Source organism: Chlorocebus sabaeus, chromosome 14, assembly GCF_047675955.1.
Source record: "Chlorocebus sabaeus isolate Y175 chromosome 14, mChlSab1.0.hap1, whole genome shotgun sequence".
NCBI classification, from domain to species: Eukaryota; Metazoa; Chordata; class Mammalia; order Primates; family Cercopithecidae; genus Chlorocebus; species Chlorocebus sabaeus.
In genome coordinates this window covers 69329691-69351473 of record NC_132917.1, presented here as the reverse complement: position 1 = coordinate 69351473, position 21783 = coordinate 69329691, and the positions used below count along the sequence as shown (strand labels likewise).

General features: G+C 40.6%; 1 protein-coding gene across 14 annotated transcripts in view; it reads left to right on the top strand.

The window, feature by feature from the left end:
* Window positions 1-21783, top strand: part of AAK1 (AP2 associated kinase 1) — a 184650-nt gene that overhangs the window by 92041 nt on the left and 70826 nt on the right. For all 14 annotated transcript variants that reach the window (XM_007970351.3, XM_007970350.3, XM_007970356.3 and 11 more), the window contains exons 4-8: window positions 8110-8218; window positions 9969-10111; window positions 17834-17955; window positions 19610-19691; window positions 20175-20307. In XM_007970351.3, coding sequence (XP_007968542.3) covers window positions 8110-8218; window positions 9969-10111; window positions 17834-17955; window positions 19610-19691; window positions 20175-20307 — 589 coding nt within the window. The remainder of the gene's footprint in view (window positions 1-8109; window positions 8219-9968; window positions 10112-17833; window positions 17956-19609; window positions 19692-20174; window positions 20308-21783) is intronic.

The following is a 21783-nucleotide window of genomic DNA, read 5'->3' as shown; positions in this document are numbered from 1 at the left end:
TTTTAATCAACTTTACAAGCATAGTTCTTGGGAGGCAGAGATTAAAAGCAGCATGAGTGGAAAAAGACTTAGGTATTTAAGTGGTCAATTAATTCAGAATGCATGTATAGTATGATGTAGGTGCCGAAAGACAAAAATAATGTAATTTTTAGCTACATTAATAGAATTATAGAAGGTGATAGTGCTGTCTACTCTGCATGAGTCAGACCAAGCCTAAAGTATTTCATTCATTTCCTGGGGCCATTCTTATAAAAAGAATATAGCAGAGCAAAGCACATCAATGTAGGAGCAGCCAAAATGGTCTTAAAAACCATGTCAGAGAAAGAGGGGATGTTTCACATGGAGAAAAGAAAACTCAGTCTAAATAATATTTTTTCACCTGTTTATTATATTTTACTTCTCATTTATTTATTTATATTATTTTCTGAGACTGAGTCTCACTCTGTCACCCAGGCTGGAGTGCAGTGGCACAATCTTGGCTCACTGCAACCTCTGCCTCCTGGGTTCATGCGGTTCTCCTGTCTCGGCCTCCTGAGTAGCTGGGACTACAGGCACGTGCCACCACGCACGGCTAATTTTTGTATTTTTAGTAGAGATGTGGTTTCACCATGTTGGTCAGGCTGTTCTCGAACTCCTGACCTCAGGTGATCCACCCACCTTGGTCTCCCAAAGTGCTGGGATTACAGGTGAGCCACCGCGCCCAGCCTCACCTTCTTAGAAAGTGGAAAAATTAACTAGACTTGCTAATTTTGCTCTGGAGAGGACAATCTAGAAAATCAGGAGGTGGAAGATTCCAGATAGGTAAGGAAGAACTGTCTAATGGTGAGGGCTATCTGTAGATTGGCTGAGGGCCTAAGGAAGTGGTATTATTCTAAGAAAATAGCTTGTCGGCTGGGTTCGGTGGCTCACGCCTGTAGTCCCAGCACTTTGGGAGGCCAAGGCAGGCGGATCACAAGGTCAAGAGATCAAGACCATCCTGGCCAAGATGGTGAAACCCCGTTTCTACTAAAAATACAAAAATGAGCTGGGCGTGGTGGCGCATGCCTGTAGTCCCAGCACTCAGGAGGCTGAGGCAGGAGAATCACTTGAACCTGGGAGACGGAGGTTGCAGTGAGCCGAGATCGTGCCACTGCACTCCAGCCTCATGACAGAGCAAGACTCTGTCTCAAAAAAAAAAAAGGAAAGAGAGAGAGAAAGGAAAGGACAGGACAGGAAAGGAAGAAAGAAAGGAAAGAAAGAAAGGGAGGGAGGGAAGGAAGGAAGGGAAAGAAAGAAAGGAAAGAAAGAAACAGCTTGTCAAAAGGCTGTAGTGGGGATTCAGATATGGGCTGCCTGGTTGCTCTAGATCAGTGTTACTCAAAGGATCTTTTTTTTTCTTACGCTTTTCTCCTCCTGTGTGTTGACTTACAAAAATGTATTTTCCTCCCAGTCTGTCATGTTACTTTTGTGTGTATACAAATTGAGATAAAATTCACCCTTTTAAAGCATATGGTTCAGTGATTTTTAGTATATTCACAAGGTTGTGCAACCATCACCACTATCTAATTTTAGAACACTTTTTTCTTACCCCCCGAAGGAAACTTCCAGCCTGTTAGCAGTCTTTTCTTATTCCCCCTCTCCCCAGCCTGATAACCACTAATCTTTTTACTGCATATTCTAGATATTTCATATAAATTGACTCATACAATATTTGACCTCTTGTGTCTGTTTTCACTTAGCATATTGTTTTTAAGGTTCATCCATGTCATGGCATGTATCAGTACTTCATTCCTTTGTGTGGCTTGTGATATTCTATTGTACGAATATACCACATTTTATTTATTCATTTATCAGTTGATGGAATTTGGGTTATTTTCACATTTTGGCTATTGTGAATAATGTTGCTATGAACATTTGTGTAGAAATTTTTGTGTGGACATAATATTTTCACATCTCTTGGGTGAAATTTCTAGGTCATATGATAACTTGACTTTTTGAGGAACTGTCAGACTGTTTTGGCAGCTGCATCATTTTATATTCCTACTAGTAATATAAAAGGATTCCAACTTTCACATCCTTGCCAATTTTTTTATTATTTGTTTTTTATTATAGCCATCTTAGTGGATGTGAAATGGTATTTCATTGTGATTTTGATTTACATTTCCCCAGTGATTGATGATGTTGATCATCTTTTCATATGCTTTTGGCCATTTGTATATGCTCTTTGGAAAAATATCTATTCAGATCCTTTGCTAATTTTTACAATGGGTTGTCTTTTTTGTTGTTGTTGAGTTGGAAGGGTTCTTTACATATTCTGAACACTAAATCCTTATCAGATGTATGATTTGTAAATATTTTCTTCCATTCTATGTGTTGTTTTTAGACTTCCTTAGTAGTGCCATTGGAAACACAAGTTTTTTATTTCAACAAAGTGTGATTTATCTGCTTTTTGCTTGATTGCTTGAGCTTTAAGTGTTGTATCTAAGAACCCATTGCCTCATCTAAAGTCACAAAGATTTGCAAATATGTTTTCTTTGAGGAATTTTTAGTTCTTTGATCCATTTTGAGTTAATGTTTGTATATGGTGTGAAGTAGGGATCCAAATAATTCCCACTTATCTGAGCACTACTTTTTTAAAAGACCATTCTTCACCTGTTGAATTGTCTTGGCACCCTTGTCAAAAATCAGTTGAGTATAAATGTACCAATACTACTCAGAGAATCTTGTGCCATAATATAAATCACTGAACTGCTTCCCTCACAGGCAAGATCTTGCTGAGGGGAAAAAATGAGCTTAGTGATTTGATTGATTTATGTCCTGGAGCAAGCTCCTTATTTCCTTACCTTCTGGTAATAGTTTAGTAACCAGCAGATGTTTGTGGACCACATTTTGAATAGCACTGCTCTATATCTTTGCTTCTTTAAGGGTTATTGACCAGCAACATAGTTACACACCTATTAGAAACTTAGAATCTCAGGCCTATCCCAGGGCTACTGGATTAGAATCTGCTTTTTAACAGCATTCCCACGTAATTCATACAAATATTAAAGTTTGAGCAGTACGATTCTAGAATTAGACTCTAGATGACTTTAAGGGTCTGTTTAGTAAGTACAAGATTAATTAATGAGTAAGACTTAGGAAAGGGGACAGGCACAGTGGCTCATGCCTATAAGCTCAGCACCAAGGAGTAGTAAAGCAGAGGACATTTATAATGGAATCTTGGTGGCTGGGCATGGTGGCTCATGCCTGTAATCCCAGCACTTTGGGAGGCCAAGGCGGGCAGATCACTTGAGGTCAGGAGTTCGAGACCAGCCTTGCTAACATGGCAAAACCCCGTCTCTACTAAAAATACAAAAAATTAGCCAAACGTGGTGATGCACACCTGTAATCCCAGCTGCTTAGGAGGCTGAGGCATGAGAATTGTTTGAACCCAGGAGGTGGAGGTTGCTGTGAGCTGAGATCACACCACCGCACTCCAACCTGGGTGACAGTGAGACTTTGTCTCAAAAAAAAAAAAAAAAAAAAAAACCAAAAAAGACTTTGGAAAGGTAGAATAAATATGGGTATAGAGAAGAGAAAAATAACTGGAACTTCTTATATAGCAGAAGTCCAAAAAGGTCTCCAATAGACTCCAAGGCCAGCCTAGATCTCAAAATGCTTTTTGTTTTACTGTTGCACTGGACTTGATAGTTTTTGTTTGCCAGGAAATAACTCCTCTTGAAAGAATTATAAAGGAAATTTAGGATTATAGAGAGAAGAGGGGAGAGGGAATAGTAAAGCAGAAGACATTTATAATGCAATCTTCGTGGCTGGGCACAGTGGCTCACACCTGTAATCACAGCACTTTGGGAGACTGAGGTGGGTGGATCACCTGAGGTCAGGAGTTCGAGACCAGCCTGGCCAACATGGCGAAACCGTGTCTCTACTAAATATACAAAAATTATCCAGGAGTGGTGACATGCGCCTGTAATCCCAGCTACTCAGGGGGCTGAGGCAGGAGAATCACTTGAACCTGGGAGACGGAGGTTGCAGTGAGCTGAGATCGTGCCACTGCATTCCAGCCTGGGTGACAGAGCAAGACTCCGTATCAAAAAAAAAAAAAAAAAAAGCAATCTTGAGAGAAACTAATTGTAGACCTTAGAACTGCTTTCTTTCATCTTTAAGTTAAGAAGAAGCGGAAATTTGCTTAAGAGGTTCTGTGGAACTATAATGTGATCCCAGAAGTAGACAGCAGTAGTGCTGAGTCATAAAGTCAGAAAACGTTGAATGTTTGAAAGGAGGGTCAAAGCAGGTAGACGATGCTTCTTTGAAAACGTACTATCTGCAAATGCAAGCAGTAAGCAAATTTCCATCATCATGGATTTGCACATGTCATGCTGAAGATCCAAGGAAGGGTAGCCTGAGCTAATGACATATACTTATGTGCAATGTTCATTTTTACTGTTTTGAAGTGAGTGACATGTTATTGATGGGCAATTTAGAATGCTATATTTGTTTTCTTGAACATAAATAGATATACTTAGAAACTGAATCTTCCCTTTTTTTCATAAGGCCTTAAGATTCTTTACTAGGAATTCTTCTGTCACAGGAATTTTGAGGCCAGGGATAGTATACCATGCTGCGCTTCAAGCACCATTAATTAAGGCAGCAGATAAACTTGGGATTTGTGATAATCTATAGGACCTGGGTTGAAGGCCTGGTTTTCAAAACTGGTAGCTTTTGCATGTATTTATGAAAAAGGTTTTTCACTGCTTCAAGCAGTTAAATATGAAAATTAATAAGGTAACTACAAACCATTTAAAAGTATCTAATAAAGCAGGTCTTCTAATAGTTTTTCAATACTTTATTAATGTTGTTTAATGATGATTTAAAAATAAAACTTAAAATAACATAAACTCTTTAAACTTATCGCTGCTTAAATCATGTAGTAGTGATCTTATCTATGGTTTAACTGAACGTTCCCCACTTCCCTGAAAACCACATTTTGACTAATACTCATCATAATTCTGGTACTCCAAATAATAGTTGTAGGCAAGGTCAGCAAAGCATCTTTCCCTCATCCTGCCTTTTTCTGAGTAAGCAGTTTGTAGCTGAGGTATTCCCTATGTGCTTCCATTCTATACCGCTCCATCCATTTCTGTTCTGTAAGTCTGGATCTGGTCTTCTAACCAAAATCAGAGGAAAGCTTGGCCCTCTCTGGCCTGTTGCTGCTGAGAACAGGGCAGGAGCTACTGCCAGTGTACCTTAAATGTGAGTCATTCTCAACTTGTGGTAAGATTTTCTCTTGACCTTTTCTACATTTCACAGCCATTCAAACAGATCTTCTCCATCAGAGTTATAAACTAGTGGAGTTTTACTCTAAAATCTGAGATGTTGCTGCATCTTCAGGTCATTAAAGCCAAATGCCATTTTCTCTCTCCAAAGAGGGGGTCTTTTCTGCTTGGACGTATCTCAGGATATCTGCAGAAGAGAAAATGAACAGCAATTCGGACTTGAACTGTTCAGCAGACATCTTGGCAAACATCTTGGCAAGGTGCCATCTGCAGATGTTGATGATCCAGTTTTGGTCCTTTAATGCCTCTTTACCTCCTGTTGGCTTGTGTTAGTCCATCTGTATTACTATAACAAAGTACCTGAGATTGGGTAGTTTATACAGAAGAGAAATTTATTTTCTTATTGTTCTAGAGGGTAAGAAGTCCAAAATCATCAAGGTGGGGACAGGTTCAGTGTCTGGTAGGGGCCTGGTCTCTGCTTTCAAGATGGTGCCTTGAGCGCTGCTTTCTTTGGAGGGGATGCTCTGTCTTTACATGGTGGAAAGCAGAAGGACAAACGAGCCTAGCTAGTTCCCTCCAGCCCTTTTATAAAGTTGCTTATCCCATTCATGAGGGCTCTGCCCTCATGACTTAATCACCCCCTAAAGGCCCCATCTCTTAATACTATTGCATTGGGAGTTTAAGTTTTAACATGAATTTTGGAGGGGACACAAGCCTTCAAACCATAGCATGGTTCTACCAATATTTTTTTGCTTTCTGCCGGATGCTTTATTAGTCCTCTTAGGATGAGACCAACTCGGAGGCAACACTGCTGATTCTTTTTCAAATAGTTCAATGTAAGGACATGAGTCTTTCATTCATCTTTGAATATTTGGAGGATATGATCTTTATTTTGGTTGCAAAGAACTTCTCTCCACTTCTTCTACTCTCAGGAGTGTGTAAATGGAAATGAGTTCTGGATGGGTTGATGATGAGATGGAAAAGCAGAGGGAAGGATAGGCCACTAAAATGTGAGTCCCAAAATCATTTTCTGTTTGGGAAAAACTTGAATTCTAGAGAATGTGTGTTAGCTTCATCATCTCCCTTATCTATTATCCAAAGCAGATGCTGTAAGTCTTTTGTCTCATCAAACTTCTTTGTCATTCCTATACATTTAGGAAATGACCTGGTTCTCTACCAAAATAAAACAACAGATCCGAACTCACTTGAGTTCTCTTTTTCTTCCGCCTTAAATCAACATGCACAGCCATCCTTGCCTCCTTCCTGCTTGCCAGGGGAAAAAAAAAAAAAAAGTTACCCTAAGACCAGTCCCTCGAACAGTACTCTTAATCCCACCCTTCTACTTATAGGACTTTTTCTGTCAATTATCATCATCCTCTCCTGTATCTTAAAGCTCTCTTCTCTTGACTCCTTCCTCTTTCTGGTGCTCAGTTTTTTCCCATCCTAAACACCCTTTCTCCTCGGTGCTGCTGCCTTAGGCACAAATGTTCTGCAAGAGTAATCTGTAGACCCTGGCCCTACTCACTCAACTTCCATTCTGTGCAATCCAGTTTCATTCTCACTACCATCCCATCCGTTCTCTGAAACTACTCTCACATAAGTCTCCGATGACTTCCATCTGCCAATTCCAAAGCCTTTCTACTTTTGTCTGAACTTTTGTTGCATCTGCCATTTCTGAGGCAATAGTCATTCACAATCCATCACTCAGAGGAAGGCTCTAATGAGTTTTAACTTTGATGCCCAGGGTTCAGGTGTGTTCACTTCATACCGTGGGGTTTTCTCTTGTTTTGTTATGAAATTTGTTTTTCACTGTAAACAACTGAATCTAATTAGAGTGGTGGTAGTTTCTGTTCTCACTGTCCAAATTGCTAAGTTTGTATGGTGACTCTCAGGGGACCACAAGTTTTCCTTCCCCCTCACCCTTTTGAAACAAAAGTAGAACAATTTATTAAAACTAGTTTAAAAAATAAAACCTTACCTTGCATTTGTGCAAAAATCATATCACCCAGCTTGCCTTCTTTTTCTTTCCTCAACTTACTTCTTAATTACTTTGGTTTTGAGCATGATCATTGCAAAGAGCTGCCTCTCTGGAGATGTTGAAAGGACTATACCAAAATGTGAGGCCACTTCCAGTTCCTAGATGGGTCCTGACACATAGGAAGTGCTCAACAAATGTTGGTTGGATGAATAAATTCATCCAAGCAGCCCTGAGAGATCACATGCAGTTCCAACTGAAGAGCTGGAAACATGCCCATCTTATATCCCAGTTGGTTGGCTTGAAAGGCCTAATTATGAGCAAAATGCTTAGGTCTGGATGCTATTGTAGTCCCTTCAAGACTTTGTAAATAGCTTTTTTTTTTTTTTTTTTTTTTTTTGGTAGATTTCCCAAAGGGAGAAAACAGTATGAACTATTTAAAAGTCAAGTTGAATTAATTTTTGTCCCCTAAAACCAGGAAAAACATCAATTTCATTTTTCTTAATTAGAAGTTCATATATTTAAGTAGTTCATACGGTCTCTACTCTTTACCCCCTGCCGTGTTTCTGGAGAGGGGAGTCTTTGCTTCTAGTTTACATGGAGCATTGATGCAGTAAGCAAGTAGGCACTCTGTGCATTTGACGCTAGAATTTAGGTTCTGGAGTGTCCTCTGGTTTAGTGGGGTTATGGAATTGCTATTGAAGATCTAGCTGTGAATCTCAGGGACCACTGGAAACCTGTTCTTGACCCTGCTCCTTAGTCTTCTCTGTCAACCCTGTATCATCTCTGTATTTAAATTATCTGAGCTAATGGAACTGACTGGCTAATTCTGTCCTATTGGCATCTGAAACTAACAATATATTTCTCATCTCTTTTTCACAGAGGGACCTGTCAGGGCACAAGAATATTGTGGGTTACATTGATTCTAGTATCAACAATGTGAGTAGCGGTGATGTATGGGAAGTGCTCATTCTGATGGACTTTTGTAGAGGTATGTATATGAACCATCCCCTTAAGCTGTCATTTCTCTAGCATTTTGATTGTCAAGGTTAGGTGGGTCATTTCACTTAATGTGCACTGCACTCTATGGTATGTTCTGGTTTTACAGATGAGAAAACTAAAAGATACAGTCTGCTGTCAACTCTTTGTTATTCTTATAATGGTACAGACAGTTGAAAGTGTAGATAATATAAAACTCCATTTTTGTTGGGTTTAGGAAGGTTTGGTGTTTGTGTATAAATGAGGATGTATAAGAATGAGAATGAATGTTCTTTGTGATGCTATATAACAAATGATGAAGGTGCATAATAAAGACTCAACTCCAGATGGACAAAAGAAACAGTACAGCTTCCCCAACTCCCTCACTTGTGTGTTCTCTTTCCCACTTACCATCATTCGTGTGTTACGGGGTAAAAGAATCCTTTTCGTCTAATGGAAGTGACCCTCCTCTCCTTGCTCTAAAGCTATAATTCCTAGTAAGTTGAGGCTATATTCAAATGATGCAGCTGTTAACAGTGGAGTAAAGTCATTGAAAGCTTCAAGTTTCAAAAAACATTTATCTTGGGAAATTCAGACTGTAGCATGAATTTTTTTCATAGTTAATTGCATTTTATCGAACCATTGTTTGGAGGTTTGTCTTAGGTCAGTGCCTTACTGTTTGGTGCTGTGTTTTGTAATCACCCTTAGTTCCATTAACATTTTCCCTACACTTAAGATACTATCCATAGGCCGGGCGCGGTGGCTCACGCCTGTAATCCCAGCACTTTGGGAGGCCGAGGTGGGCAGATCACAAGGTCAAGAGATCAAGACCATCCTGGTTAACATGGTAAAACTCTATTTCTACTAAACATACAAAAATTAGCTGGGTGTGGTGGTGCACACCTGTAGTCCCACCTACTCGGGAGGCTGAGGCAGGAGAATCACTTGAACCCCAGGAGGTGGAGGTTTCAGTGAGCCAAGATCATGCCACTACACTCTAGTCTGGCAACAGAGTGAGACTCAGTCTCAAAAAAAAAAAAAAAAAAGATACTATCCATAAATTAAATATGTTGCTAATCCCAAAAATATGTGATGTTAACCAGTAATTTCAGCCCTTACTGTATTAACTATTTACCTGATTTCCTAACGTACTACCAAATTTGAACTTGACTGTTTGTTTCCTCCTGCTCATCCCTTTTTGGATACTAAAATGTTTAGAGATCAGGCAGTAGGAGCATCCAGGCATCTGGATAATGTTGCAAGTGAGGGCATCAATCTTTTGGTCCTGGAGATTAATTGTTGGTGGTACCATTTCTGCAAGCCAAGCAGTAAGTAGTGAAACCAGAGAGACTAAGCTGTTCCTGAAGTTCAGACTATAAAACCATCTTCTTCCTGTTCCCTGGACCTGTTGTGCCATCTGATTCTTACTAAAAGATATGGCAAGTTGAGGCTGTGGCCATGTCTCATACACAATGGACACGGTATAACCAGGCAACTACAGCAGGACCATATTATCAGTTCTACTAATCTCGAAGACATAACGAGGGCAGCTCACATCTGGGGTGCTTTATAAAATAAAGAAACGATTTTTGATGCATTAGAGGAGACACTGAATTATAAGAAAACAAACCCCAAGCTGGGAGTCAAGACAGCTAGGTTTTAATCCTGGCTCAGTCAGTGGTTAGTCCAGACCACTTCTCTTAGACTAAATGACAAGTCTGAATGTTTATAACCTCTCCTTTGTCCTGTACGTACCCCCTCAGGTGGCCAGGTGGTAAACCTGATGAACCAGCGCCTGCAAACAGGCTTTACAGAGAACGAAGTGCTCCAGATATTTTGTGATACCTGTGAGGCTGTTGCCCGCCTGCATCAATGCAAAACCCCTATTATCCACCGGGACCTGAAGGTACAGACCACGCTCTTTCATGACGTGCATTCTTACTGAATATTTTATGTCTGCCCCAGGGATGGAGTAGATACTGTGGGGATGTGAGAGAAATGTAAGATATGGTCCCTGTTTTTATGTTTATATTCTGCCTGAGGAGAGAAAATAATAAAGGAAAAAGTACAGTACAGGTATAAGTTTTATTACTTAAGTAGCCTCCAGAAATTCTTTATAATTATCAAATGCCTGAGCCTATGTTGTTTCTGTTTTTCCTGATATACTCCCCCCACTTTTTCAGGATTGTGAAAAATACTACTTTTAATTTAAATACTTAGTAAACAATGACGCTTGGTTTTTAAAGTCTTATTTCATATTTTGCAAAATCAACGAATTGATTTTTTTTTAGTTGTCCTAATTGCCATCACCATGCACCGTGCCTTTCATATTGTAGTCACTTGACAGTGTTTGTTGAATGGAATTGGCACCTTGTTAGGGTTCAACTGAGCATGTATCAAGCACCAATTATGTGCCATGGACTCTACTACATTTTACATACAGTGTCTCTTCAGGGGGAGATAGTCTTTGTTACATTTTATAGTTGAAACTAAGAAGCAGAGAGGTTATGTGACTTGCCTAAGGTCATATAACTAGGAAGGACAGTGCCAGAATTTGAATCCTGTGACAGTGTCTTCTCCCCAGCTCCCCCTTCCCAGGCTCCTTGGTTTTCTCCTCAGATCACTAGCCTCTCCGGGCCTGAGTTTCGTCGTCTGTAAAGTGGAGCCAACAGTGCCCGCTCGGTTAGGGTGGTGGTGAGGCTGAATGCGGGAGTGCTTGTCAATTTCTAGGCTCATGCCTGGCAGGGTAAATGCCTGAAAGGGCTCGGAGGTGAGGACAAGGTAAGGGGCAGAGGGACACAGAGGATCCTTTTAGAAAGTAATATTCCCATGTTCTCAGAGTCTTCCTTTATATTAGCTTTGTTTTTTTGGTTGTTTTGAGATGAAGTCTTGCTGTCTTGCCCAGGCTGGGGTGCAGTGGCACAATCTCAGCTCCCTACAGCTTCCACCTCCCGAGTTCAAATGATTCTCATGCCTCAGCCTCCCGAGTAGCTGGGATTACTGGTGCCTGCTGCACGCGTAGCTAATTTTTGTATTTTTAGTAGAGACAGGGTTTCACCAGGTTGGCAAGACTGGTCTCGAACTCTTGGCCTCAAGTGATCCACCTGCCTTGGCCTCCCAAAGTGCTGGAATTACAGGCATGGGCCACCATGCCCAGCCCTCTTTATATTAATTTTTAAACACTTACTGGATTAAATGAAGCCTGAATGATAATCATGTCATACCAGTAAATAACACCTGTCCAGCTTACATAGTTACCAGGATAGCACTGCCCGGTGACATTCCCTGTGCTGCAGTGAGGTGCTGGGTCAGCATCACCCAGTGATGGGGCCCTGGGGACAGAGCTCAGTGTCTTGCCTGGGATGCTGAGTAGGTTGGTGGGAGGGCTAAGGCAACGGACCCCAGCGTCCTCCTTCACGGCACTGAACAGCCCACGAGATGTTTCAACAGGGGAATGCGGAGCAAATCGGCGTGAGAGGCTGAGTGAGGTTACCAGGCTCCATTCCCCAGCCAGCCCTCAGTGCTTTACCCCTTGCACCTCAGTGTTCCTAAGAGGGAGGCAGTGCAATGCTGGCTGGACACACAGTAGTTGGCCTTCTGTATCCACGGGTTCCACATCTGCAGATTGAACCATCTGCGAGTGGAGAATACACACAGTTGTCCCCCATATCTGTGGGTTTTGATACGTGGTTGGTTGCATGGAGGGAGATGTGAAACCTGCAGATAAGGAGAGCTGATTGTATTGGACTCTGTGGTTGTGTTTTCATCAATATTGAAGATCATCAGCCATGCTGCCAATTTGTTCACTGGTTCAGGAGACTCTTTCTCCTCTACCTTGGATATAGGGACCATGGGAAGAGGCCTGGATTGTGATTGTTGCAGAGAAGTCCTGGTCGCTGCTGTTTTTAGTTGTTGACTCCCCAGATCTTACACTTGATGCCATCTAGATCCTTTCATTAGCACGTTAGATTTTATTGCTATCTGCTAGTATGTCTGTGACGGACAATTACAGTTGCCTGCTGCAACTGCAGCTTCCCAAGGTCTGAGTGAAACGTCCCCAAGTGCTCCTGTTCACGCTGGCTCTGTCGTTGCATCACATAGTCTCAGCCACTCTGAGCTCCATGTCACTGTGGGAACCAGCCACCACAGTTCTAGCAGCAGTCAGAGCCAAAGAGTTCTCTGTTTTCCTGTTTTCCAGAGAAAATGCTAGTTGCTTCTCTGTGAGCAGGATTTCCATTTGGTGAGGGGATGCCATTGTGAATAAAAGTTAGTAGGATGTGGGAAAGAGCACAGGCCAGACCTACCGTGGGCCTTGTGGAGCCAGTGGCGCTCTGCGTATGGGTCTGCTGGTTCACATGCAGAACCGAGGAAGGCCCCCTTGCCCTCTCTGCTGCCTGTGCGGTCTTTCTTTCCAATGACAGACGAAATAAACTGAAAGTGGTCCCTGTCCTTAAGCAGCTTATGTTCTAAAAATAACCGTACCAGAAGTGCTGTTCTATTATACTGAAGATCTCTCCTCTAATACATTGTTTTAACACTTTAATCATTTTCCTCGTTTTAAATTTTCATTTCTCTGAGAAAGACAAAGATCAGGATTGCAGATCATGGTGTTGTAGATTTGGAAAGGTCACCTAAGCCAGCCCTCTTCTTTACGAGTGGGGAAACCTCTGCACAGAAAGGCTGTGACCGGCACAGGTAGTTGAGTGATCAAACCAGAACGGAGGCCACGGGTTTTCACTCCCATTTTATTCTGTTGTATTATACCATGCTATTTGTACAAGCACTTAAGAAAGGAGAAGAAAGGGTTAAGGCTTAACAAGCACATTCATGTCGAAAAAGTCATAGATGTCTCCTCTTTTGTCAGAATAGAGATTTTGATCTCATGAAGTATAATAGGATGAAGATTCTTGTCCCATTTTTAGAAACACAGGTTTGAAAACCTGCATTCATCTAATCCTTCAAATTTTGCAGTGGCAATACATTCTCTGACTGAAATGTCTAATGCCATACCTGTTTGGAATATCGAGATGAAGAGGTCAGTAGGAGGTAGCCTTCTAGATCTTTTTGCTAAAGCTGTAAGCAGAATTTGACAGTGACAACTTCAATAGCACTCTTAAGCTGAGAGGCTGGGAAATGAGGTCAGCAGCATCACACTCTCAAAGAATGGAAAGGTTCGGGATTGTAAGCAGTGGTGACCAATCTTGAGCTTCACCCTAAGGGACTTTGCCAGAAACAAAGTCCCTCTGCAAATTCTCCGAAGCTTTCAGAAAGTGGCGTACGACTGTGTAGTTGGTTTTCTACCTTCTTAATCTCGCATAATCTGTCCATACCCACTTACCCCTTTCCATCCCTGTTGATTTTTCTCTATACCCGGCCCGAGTCATCTCACACCCAGACTGCTGTACCTGCCGTTGTTGCCTTCCTTCTCCTTGTCCCTCAATTTTGCCAAGCTAATTTTCCTAAAATGGCTATCTTCATGTGCTGCTGACCTGAGAAAAATGCTGAGTGGCGTCCGAGTGCCTTTCCTCAGTCTGCTGTCTGTGTGCTTCTCTGGTCCTCTCCCTTTCTCCTTCCTCCTTCCTCGCCAGTCTCAACTGTCCATCCCCCTTAATTGCACAGTGCACATCAGCACAGTGAGTGAGGGTGTGGTGCTGGCAGTCCGGTGGCCTGAGCCTAAATCCTGCCCTACCAGCCTGTGACCTCAGACAAGTTAGGTAACTTCTCTGGCCTCTTTTTTCTAATCTGTTAAGGGAGATAACAAGGCTTTGCAAGGATTATATGAAATACTCTAGGTTTTTAAAAGTTTGTGGAGCAGTGTCTGGCACCTAATAAGTGCTATTAGTTATTACTGTTATTATCACTCTGGTTTCTATGCTTTGTTCCTGTTATTGGTTTTACTTTTGTAAGTCCTTCACTTCCTCCACGGCTCCACATTATCTTGTCTCCCCTTTTCTGACAGCACTGGTTCATAATAGGTCCTTTCTCATGTTTTCAGCTTTCTTTGCAGTACTGGTGCCATGCACAGCACTGTTCCGGCCACAGTGACCTGCCTGTGTGCCTCAGACCCTTCAGGCACTCTCCCATCTCAGGGCCTTTGTGCTGCTGTTTTCTGTTGTTGGAGTGCTCTTCCCCGAGATGGCCCATGGCTGCCCCTTCTTCATCCAGGTCTCTGTTCCCCTCAGAGAGACCTTCCCTGACTATACTATTTAAAATAGCATTCCCCTTCACCGTACATACATTCACCTGCTGCTTTCTTGTCATAATGTTTATCACTACCAGGCAAGTATAATGATTTTCTTCTTATCTCCAGTTGAACGGTAAGCTCCGTGAGAGGATAGACTTTGTTGTGTTCACAGCCTTATCCCAGAGCCTAGAAAAGTTCTTGGCATATAGTAGGAGTTGAAATGTGTTTCTTTTTTTTTTTAGTTTTGAATTTTTGTGGGTACATAATGGGTGTATATAGGAGTTACATGAGACATTTTGATACTGGCATGCAATGTGTAATAATCACATCAGGGTGAGTAGGGTATCCACCACCTCAAGCATTTATCCTTTATGTTTATCCTTTGTGTGAAACGTGTTTCTTTGATAAATGTATGATAATAAGAGCTTTTCTAGATGTACATTCCAGCATTAGAAGTGTAGAAACTGATTCAGAAAGGGAGTGCACACATCCAATAGGAGAAGCATGATTTTACATGAGCCCTGCCAGGTGCATGAGGCCGAGGGGGAAGATTGTTGCTGAATGATGCTGAATAAGTGATTTCATTGCCAACATTTAAGGGTCCCTGGCATGTGTACGGCACTGGACAAGGCATTATGGGAGATACACAGGCATAATACGGTGCCCTTTTTTCTAAAGCTTTGTAGTCTTACTTGGGAAGGCAAGCGTAAATACATAAGAAGCTAAATACCAACCCACAGTGAAAGAAACATTGCCGAATTGTAAATGATTATCAGTGATTATTACCTACCAAAGGTTTACAAAATTTATTTACAAAGGGCCAGATAATAAATATTTTACGTCTGTCCTAACTGCTCAACTCTGCTGTCAGAGTTTAAAAGCAGCCATAAACTTTAGGTAAGTAACAAGTGGGCATGCTTTGATTTGGCCTGAAGGCCTTCAATTCTGTAGATTTTGTGGACTGGTCGTGAAAGGTTTTTCTCGGGAGTTACAACTTGAGTAGAGAGTGAGCAGTTGAATAAAAGGAGCAATTGAATAAAAGGAAAAATTAGGTTATGTATGGAATGCTTAGGAGACATGGAACAAATCAGCCTGGCTAGTGTTTAGACACGTGGTTCCTTATTAACTAGATTTCTATTGTAGGGGCATTTCTGAACATAAAGCACTAAGAAAGTCCTGTCCTTAAGCTTGCACCCAATGCATTAAACAAGTATCATCACCCCTACTATAGTTGGAAGTAAGGATGGGGGCCTTTATTAATTGCTCTGCTTCTAACCTGCTTCCTGTAGCGGGAATATAATTGCCTGTCCTTTCTAGAGTGAGGTTGTTTAGGTTCACTTCCCAGCTGTACCAACTATTAGCTGTGTGACATTTAGCAAGTGACTTAATCACTCTGAGCCTCTTTCTCTCCATCTGTGAGAGAAGGATAATAATCATATTGGGATTATGAGGATGTAGTGGGATAATCTATGTAAAATGCTGAGTACAGTAGTACTGGCAGTAATAAAGCTCAGAAAATGATGGCTGTTATTTTTATAACCTCTAAATTAGATTGAAAACATTAGTGTTGTTTTGTTGGAATTATTTTGAATTCCTAAAGTGTGTATATGCTCAGGAAGCTTGACTGTGTCACTTTGTATAAGTAGATTAAACTGCTGAGCTTTATAAAAAAGACATAGATGATGGAAATACTTGCTTGCCTCAGCCTTATCTCAAAGGAACGAATCTCTTCTAATCATTCTTAATTCATAACCCTATGCTTAAGAATTGTTAATCATGGAACATACCTGTGAAGGTTGATGGCCGTAGTTCAAACTACCTATGTGGCTGGAAATTCCAAGGTCAAAATTATAGATTAAAGTAATTCCAGGGCAGTACTGCCCCCAACTACATCAGTATTTCCTCTCTGGAAGAACAATAGACTTTAAACCCAGATCTCACAAGCTTTGTACAGATTAAGTTCCAAGGAACATAAGTTAACGAAACAACAAAACTCCTCCCAACACCACCATAAGCAAGGTTTAGTAGGAATAAGAAACAATAAACTGCAAATCAGTTGGCAGCAGACACTTCGAATATTGGAATTGGCAGATACAGACTATAAAATATACTTAATGTAATTCTTAGAAGAATTAAAAGAAGGTATAGAAACAAGTATAGAAATTAGAGCTTATTATAATTGACTGGTTGTTTTTAAAAGAATCAGTAGTAGTACAGTAGTATGGCCTGGATATTTGGTGGCTTATATCTTGCTCCTGACAGACCAGGTTTGCTCACACATGCACACACATACACAGTGTTTTTTGGTTTATTCCATTCAACATACATTTTTTATACCAAGCATTGTGTTAGGCATTAGGTAGAGAAGACCAAGAATATGATTACAAGATGATGCTTATCTTTGAGGAGCTTATCTTTAAGAGTAGACTATCTTATAGTCTACTCTTGCCTTTGTTTTCCAAAGGCAGTCAGTCTTTGGAAGGCTGAAGACAAAAGACAATGGAGACTACAGTCTTAACAGCCTAACAAGACTTTTTGGCTGCCATTTTACTGCCCACACATAGCCAGGCCTGTCCTCCAGCATACTAGTCAGCTCAGTTCATCTAGACCAAAAATCAGTACACCCTGAGTACATAGTGTCCACTGTTTTGGAGTTGTCATTTCATTAGTAGAATCCTTTGATACCAGGGATTTCTCTAGATTTGGGGCGTTATAAGCTCCCTGCTGCCTAGAACTCCTAACTCACTGCCCAAAGAATTCATTTATTTAAAAAATTAGGGCAATACATTAACAGGAAAACTGCCCATTTATCCCCAGATATTTTATCACATTGAGAAGTAACTGAAACATAAACAGTATTAATTCTGAATATCCTAACCTAGTGTAGTAAAGACATTTATATAAGTACTTATAAGGTCCAAGTGAAGTAATTCATATCATGAGAGAATGAAATACTGAAGGACAATAGGGAAAGAGTGACATGTTATCTGAGTGGGAGCCTGAAAGTTTCAAAAAGGACATGCCATTAGAACTGGGGTTTAAAACGAGATTTTGATAGTTGGCTAAGGAGGTAGGGATTGTGGAGGGCATCCTGGCCTAAAAGAAGAGCAAGAGCAAAGGCACAGGTCAGAGGCTTGAAAGTATGAAGACAGTTTCTGCAGAGGTGAGAAATGTGGCTGAAATTTACAAAAATGGCACTCTTGCATCTCACACTGTGGAGTTTCCTCTTTTTGCCCTCTCCACCCACTTTTCCCTGTTACTCTGCATCTCCTGTGTTCCACTTGGGATGACCCCTGTTGAGATACTTGGAGAGGAATAACTTTCCTGTGCACATTAATGAGACTGCCAGAAATAAAACGTTTTATTTATGTGACTGTGAAACCAAATTTTCACGTGCATTACTAAATGATATCTTGGAATGGGTGGTTGGGGAATGTTTTTCAGGTTGAAAATATCCTCTTGCATGACCGAGGCCACTATGTCCTGTGTGACTTTGGAAGTGCCACCAACAAATTCCAGAATCCACAAACTGAGGGAGTCAATGCAGTAGAAGATGAGATTAAGAAGTAAGCTTTTTCTCCTTTCATGGAGTTTTGTCCACAATCAGATGAGCAACTTTACTTTCAGCTTATGGGTGAGAAGATCAGGGTGGGGAGAGAATGGTGATAGTTGTCCTTCGTCTCAGAGCATCATGGTCACAGTTGGGTTGTTTGACTTTAAGTGAAGAATGAGGAGGGGTTTATAAGCATACATCAGAGTAAAAGGAAGGACTCTTAGAGCTCTTTATCAATGGTCCTGTGGTCATTGCACATAGATGTTTTGATTTATGATGTCACAGAGCCTATAAAAAGCTGAGAGGTGCACACACTATAATATAAAGTACTAGGATGTTTTTAAGTATGATCACAGCAGCCATGACATTATCAGTCAAACAGATGTGCTTTTTACTGAACTCTAAATTGCTCCTTCCTTCCTGCTCATAAGGCAATCTAAGTGGAAATAATGGTGAGTAGGTTATTAAAGTCTCTGCAGATACTGAATCACAGACTTTCACGAGAAAAAGCTTATTTAGATTTGTGACTCCAATAAGAGCCTGACCCATTTTCTCCTCATGTCCACATTGTTGGATTTTTTACAGGTAACAGCACTCACTATTACTACTACTAAGTCAACAGTCTAGCCTGCACACCTACATCCTGATCTTCTCTGTCCTTTTCATGCATCACCCCAGACAACCATGCCTGGGGCAAGAAGACCCTGATTGACCCAAGGCCCTGAGGGATGCCTAGACCTGTCCCATCTGGGATCTAGAGACTAAAGCAGCATAAATCACATGCTTGGTAACACCAAGACACTCACTTTGAGGATGTGCTTATACTACTTTTTTTCTGGAGCGAAAGATAAAACTGTTATTTCAACCTGATTCCAGGAGCAAAGATGAAGGGCTCTTGATTCCATCCACTCCTCACCCCAGCCAGGGTCCACTTTCTGCTTTTCTCCAGAGTACCACAGTCAGTATTACATCTCTGTGTTGAGCCACATGTAAAGGCCATTTTTAAAACAACAAATTGGCAAAATATAGTATCAGAATAAGAATTGGTAAGAGAAGATTTTGTCATTTGAGGACCCAAGAAAAGTTGCTTTTAGAAATTATTTAATGCAGCCGGGCGCGGTAGCTCAAGCCTGTAATCCCAGCACTTTGGGAGGCCGAGACGGGCAGATCACGAGGTCAGGAGATTGAGACCATCCTGGCTAACATGGTGAAACCCCGTCTCTACTAAAAAATACAAAAAACTAGCCGGGCGAGGTGGCGGGCGCCTGTAGTCCCAGCTGCTTGGGAGGCTGAGGCAGGAGAATGGCGTGAACCCGGGAGGCGGAGCTTGCAGTGAGCTGAGATCCGGCCACTGCACTCCAGCCTGGGCAACAGAGCAAGACTCCGTCTCAAAAAAAAAAAAAAAAGAAATTATTTAATACATTAGTGTCTGAGTCCCCACATGTTCGTAGACTAGGAGGACTGCTGCCAGAGGGCCATGGTGCGATGATATGATTGTACCAAGGACAGCCTTTCATTTTATCTGTACTAATATTTCATACTCTCTTCTGCAGATTGCTCCCAGGGATTCTATTAATGTAAAAAGAAAAACAAAAGTGTTTCTGCTGCTCCTGGTTTTTAATTATAGTATTGACATATTTAACAAAAAATGAATCTCTTGATTGTAGATATACAACGCTGTCTTATCGAGCACCAGAAATGGTCAACCTGTACAGTGGCAAAATCATCACTACGAAGGCAGACATTTGGGTAGGTGTCAAGTAACCTATCCATACCTCAGATAGCAGCAGTCTTGACTGTAAATTCCCAAGGTTAATGCACACAGCGCTATAGCATGGTGGCTACCATACCATATCATTGTCTACTTGCCCCTCAAGGTTCTTGATGTGAGAATACCAGCCACTGCTTCTTGAAGCATGATAAAGAAAATTACTTCCAAGCTCTGTGGAAATTATTTAGATTTTTTTTTCATGCATATGTTACTGGTTCTTAAGAGCAAAACAGGTCAATACTTATTCTTTACTGGAGCACAATTTGGTAATAATGGTAGAAATATTGTAACTCAGCTGCTAACAGTGGTGTTGGGTTCTAAAACTCACGTTTCTAATATATTAATAGTCTGTAGTTTTTATATCTGCTAGTAAATGTGAATGGTGCCAGTTTCTCATTAGATCCATTTAGAGTCATGATAAATAAACCACTAGTAGCAATCTGCTATCTTTATTTTTTTAGGCTCTTGGATGTTTGTTGTATAAATTATGCTACTTCACTTTGCCATTTGGGGAGAGTCAGGTGGCAATTTGTGATGGAAACTTCACAATTCCTGATAATTCTCGATATTCTCAAGACATGCACTGCCTAATTAGTAAGTATTTTAAGCTTCTAGTTTCATATTTTTATTTCTGATCACAAAGAATGAATTGGGGGATAAAGGGATTAGGTTCCAGGAGTAATGAGTTAGATGCAAAGGTAAAGAAATTAGTTGATAATGATTGGGAACTCAAAGACAATGTAACAGTGTCTAGTTAGAGTGGTGGGTCTTTTTGCTAGAAATCTGAAGTTCTGTTTCACACCTGAGCCCAGCCACCCAAGCAGAAATCCTAACTGCCTGGAGCAGAATAGTGCTTCTATATTCTGTTGCAGTCTCTATGAAAGCTCCGGTACCAAAGGAGTCCAGCTGACTCATATCAAGTGATAAGAAATTCATCTTTGCAAAACTGGAAGCAACTCAAATGAAAATGATTGCAGTGCATTCACTGGGGTGAATACATAATTAAGACTATATAACTCCATGGAACCAGGTTTTTCCTCTCGTTTAGGTTAATCACGGGATTTTGATAACATGCATCTAAACTGAATGCTTTCTTAAAAATAGTCTTAAGATTCCCCACTATTTGGTATCATCATAGCAAGCATATGTACTAACATTCATTAACCAGATGGTAGAATAAGTAATCTTTAAAAAAAAAAAAAAAAACAATAATCTTTGCACAAAGCCCCTATACTAAAATGCTAAAGAAGCAGAGATTTTTATCATCTTTCCACATTGGTCAAGACTCTTAACATCTAAGTTTTAACTGTTATGGATTGATTATAAGCTTGAGTAACCCAGTTTGGGTCCTGCATGGGGATATACTGGAAAAAATAGAAGCAGCAAATGTGAGTGGAGCATCTGACATTTGTTGAGGGCCTACTTATGCCTCATTTAATTCTTAAAATCCTTTATATATTAAGTATAATTATTCCCATTATGCAAATGAGAAAACTGAAACTGAGAAAATGTAGATAACTTATCCACTTAACATAGATACAGCTTTTAAGGTGCTGCCCATTCCATTGTGCCAGTTTTGTCAATCAGCCTCTTCCATTTATTAACAAAAAAAGGAGGAATATTTAAAGGACTAGATTATGATGTTTAATAATTGTTGAATTGTTTTAAGAGATAAAGCATTATATTCATGTTAGAATTCCAGGTATGTAAGTGAGATTGGTAGGAAATATGGGAAAATGGCCAACTTTGATATTAGACTAGTATTATTTTTTGATAATTTTTAAAACATTTATGCAGTAAATTCATACTGGGAAAAACAACTCTTTATGAATATCTATACCATGGACATCTTTCCCAAACTGCTTGCAGAACATTTGGCAACTCCACTGTCACCCTAAACGCACAGATCTAAAATTAAGTTTATCATCATTAGCCCTCCTTCCTTCTTTTTACCCTCAATACCTAGTTCCCCTGCCCTCTTTTCAGTTTCTCTCAGTGGTATCACCATTGAAGCCTATAAAAGTGAAATTTAAGATTTCTTTGGATCCAGCTAGCAAGAGAGAGGAAAGG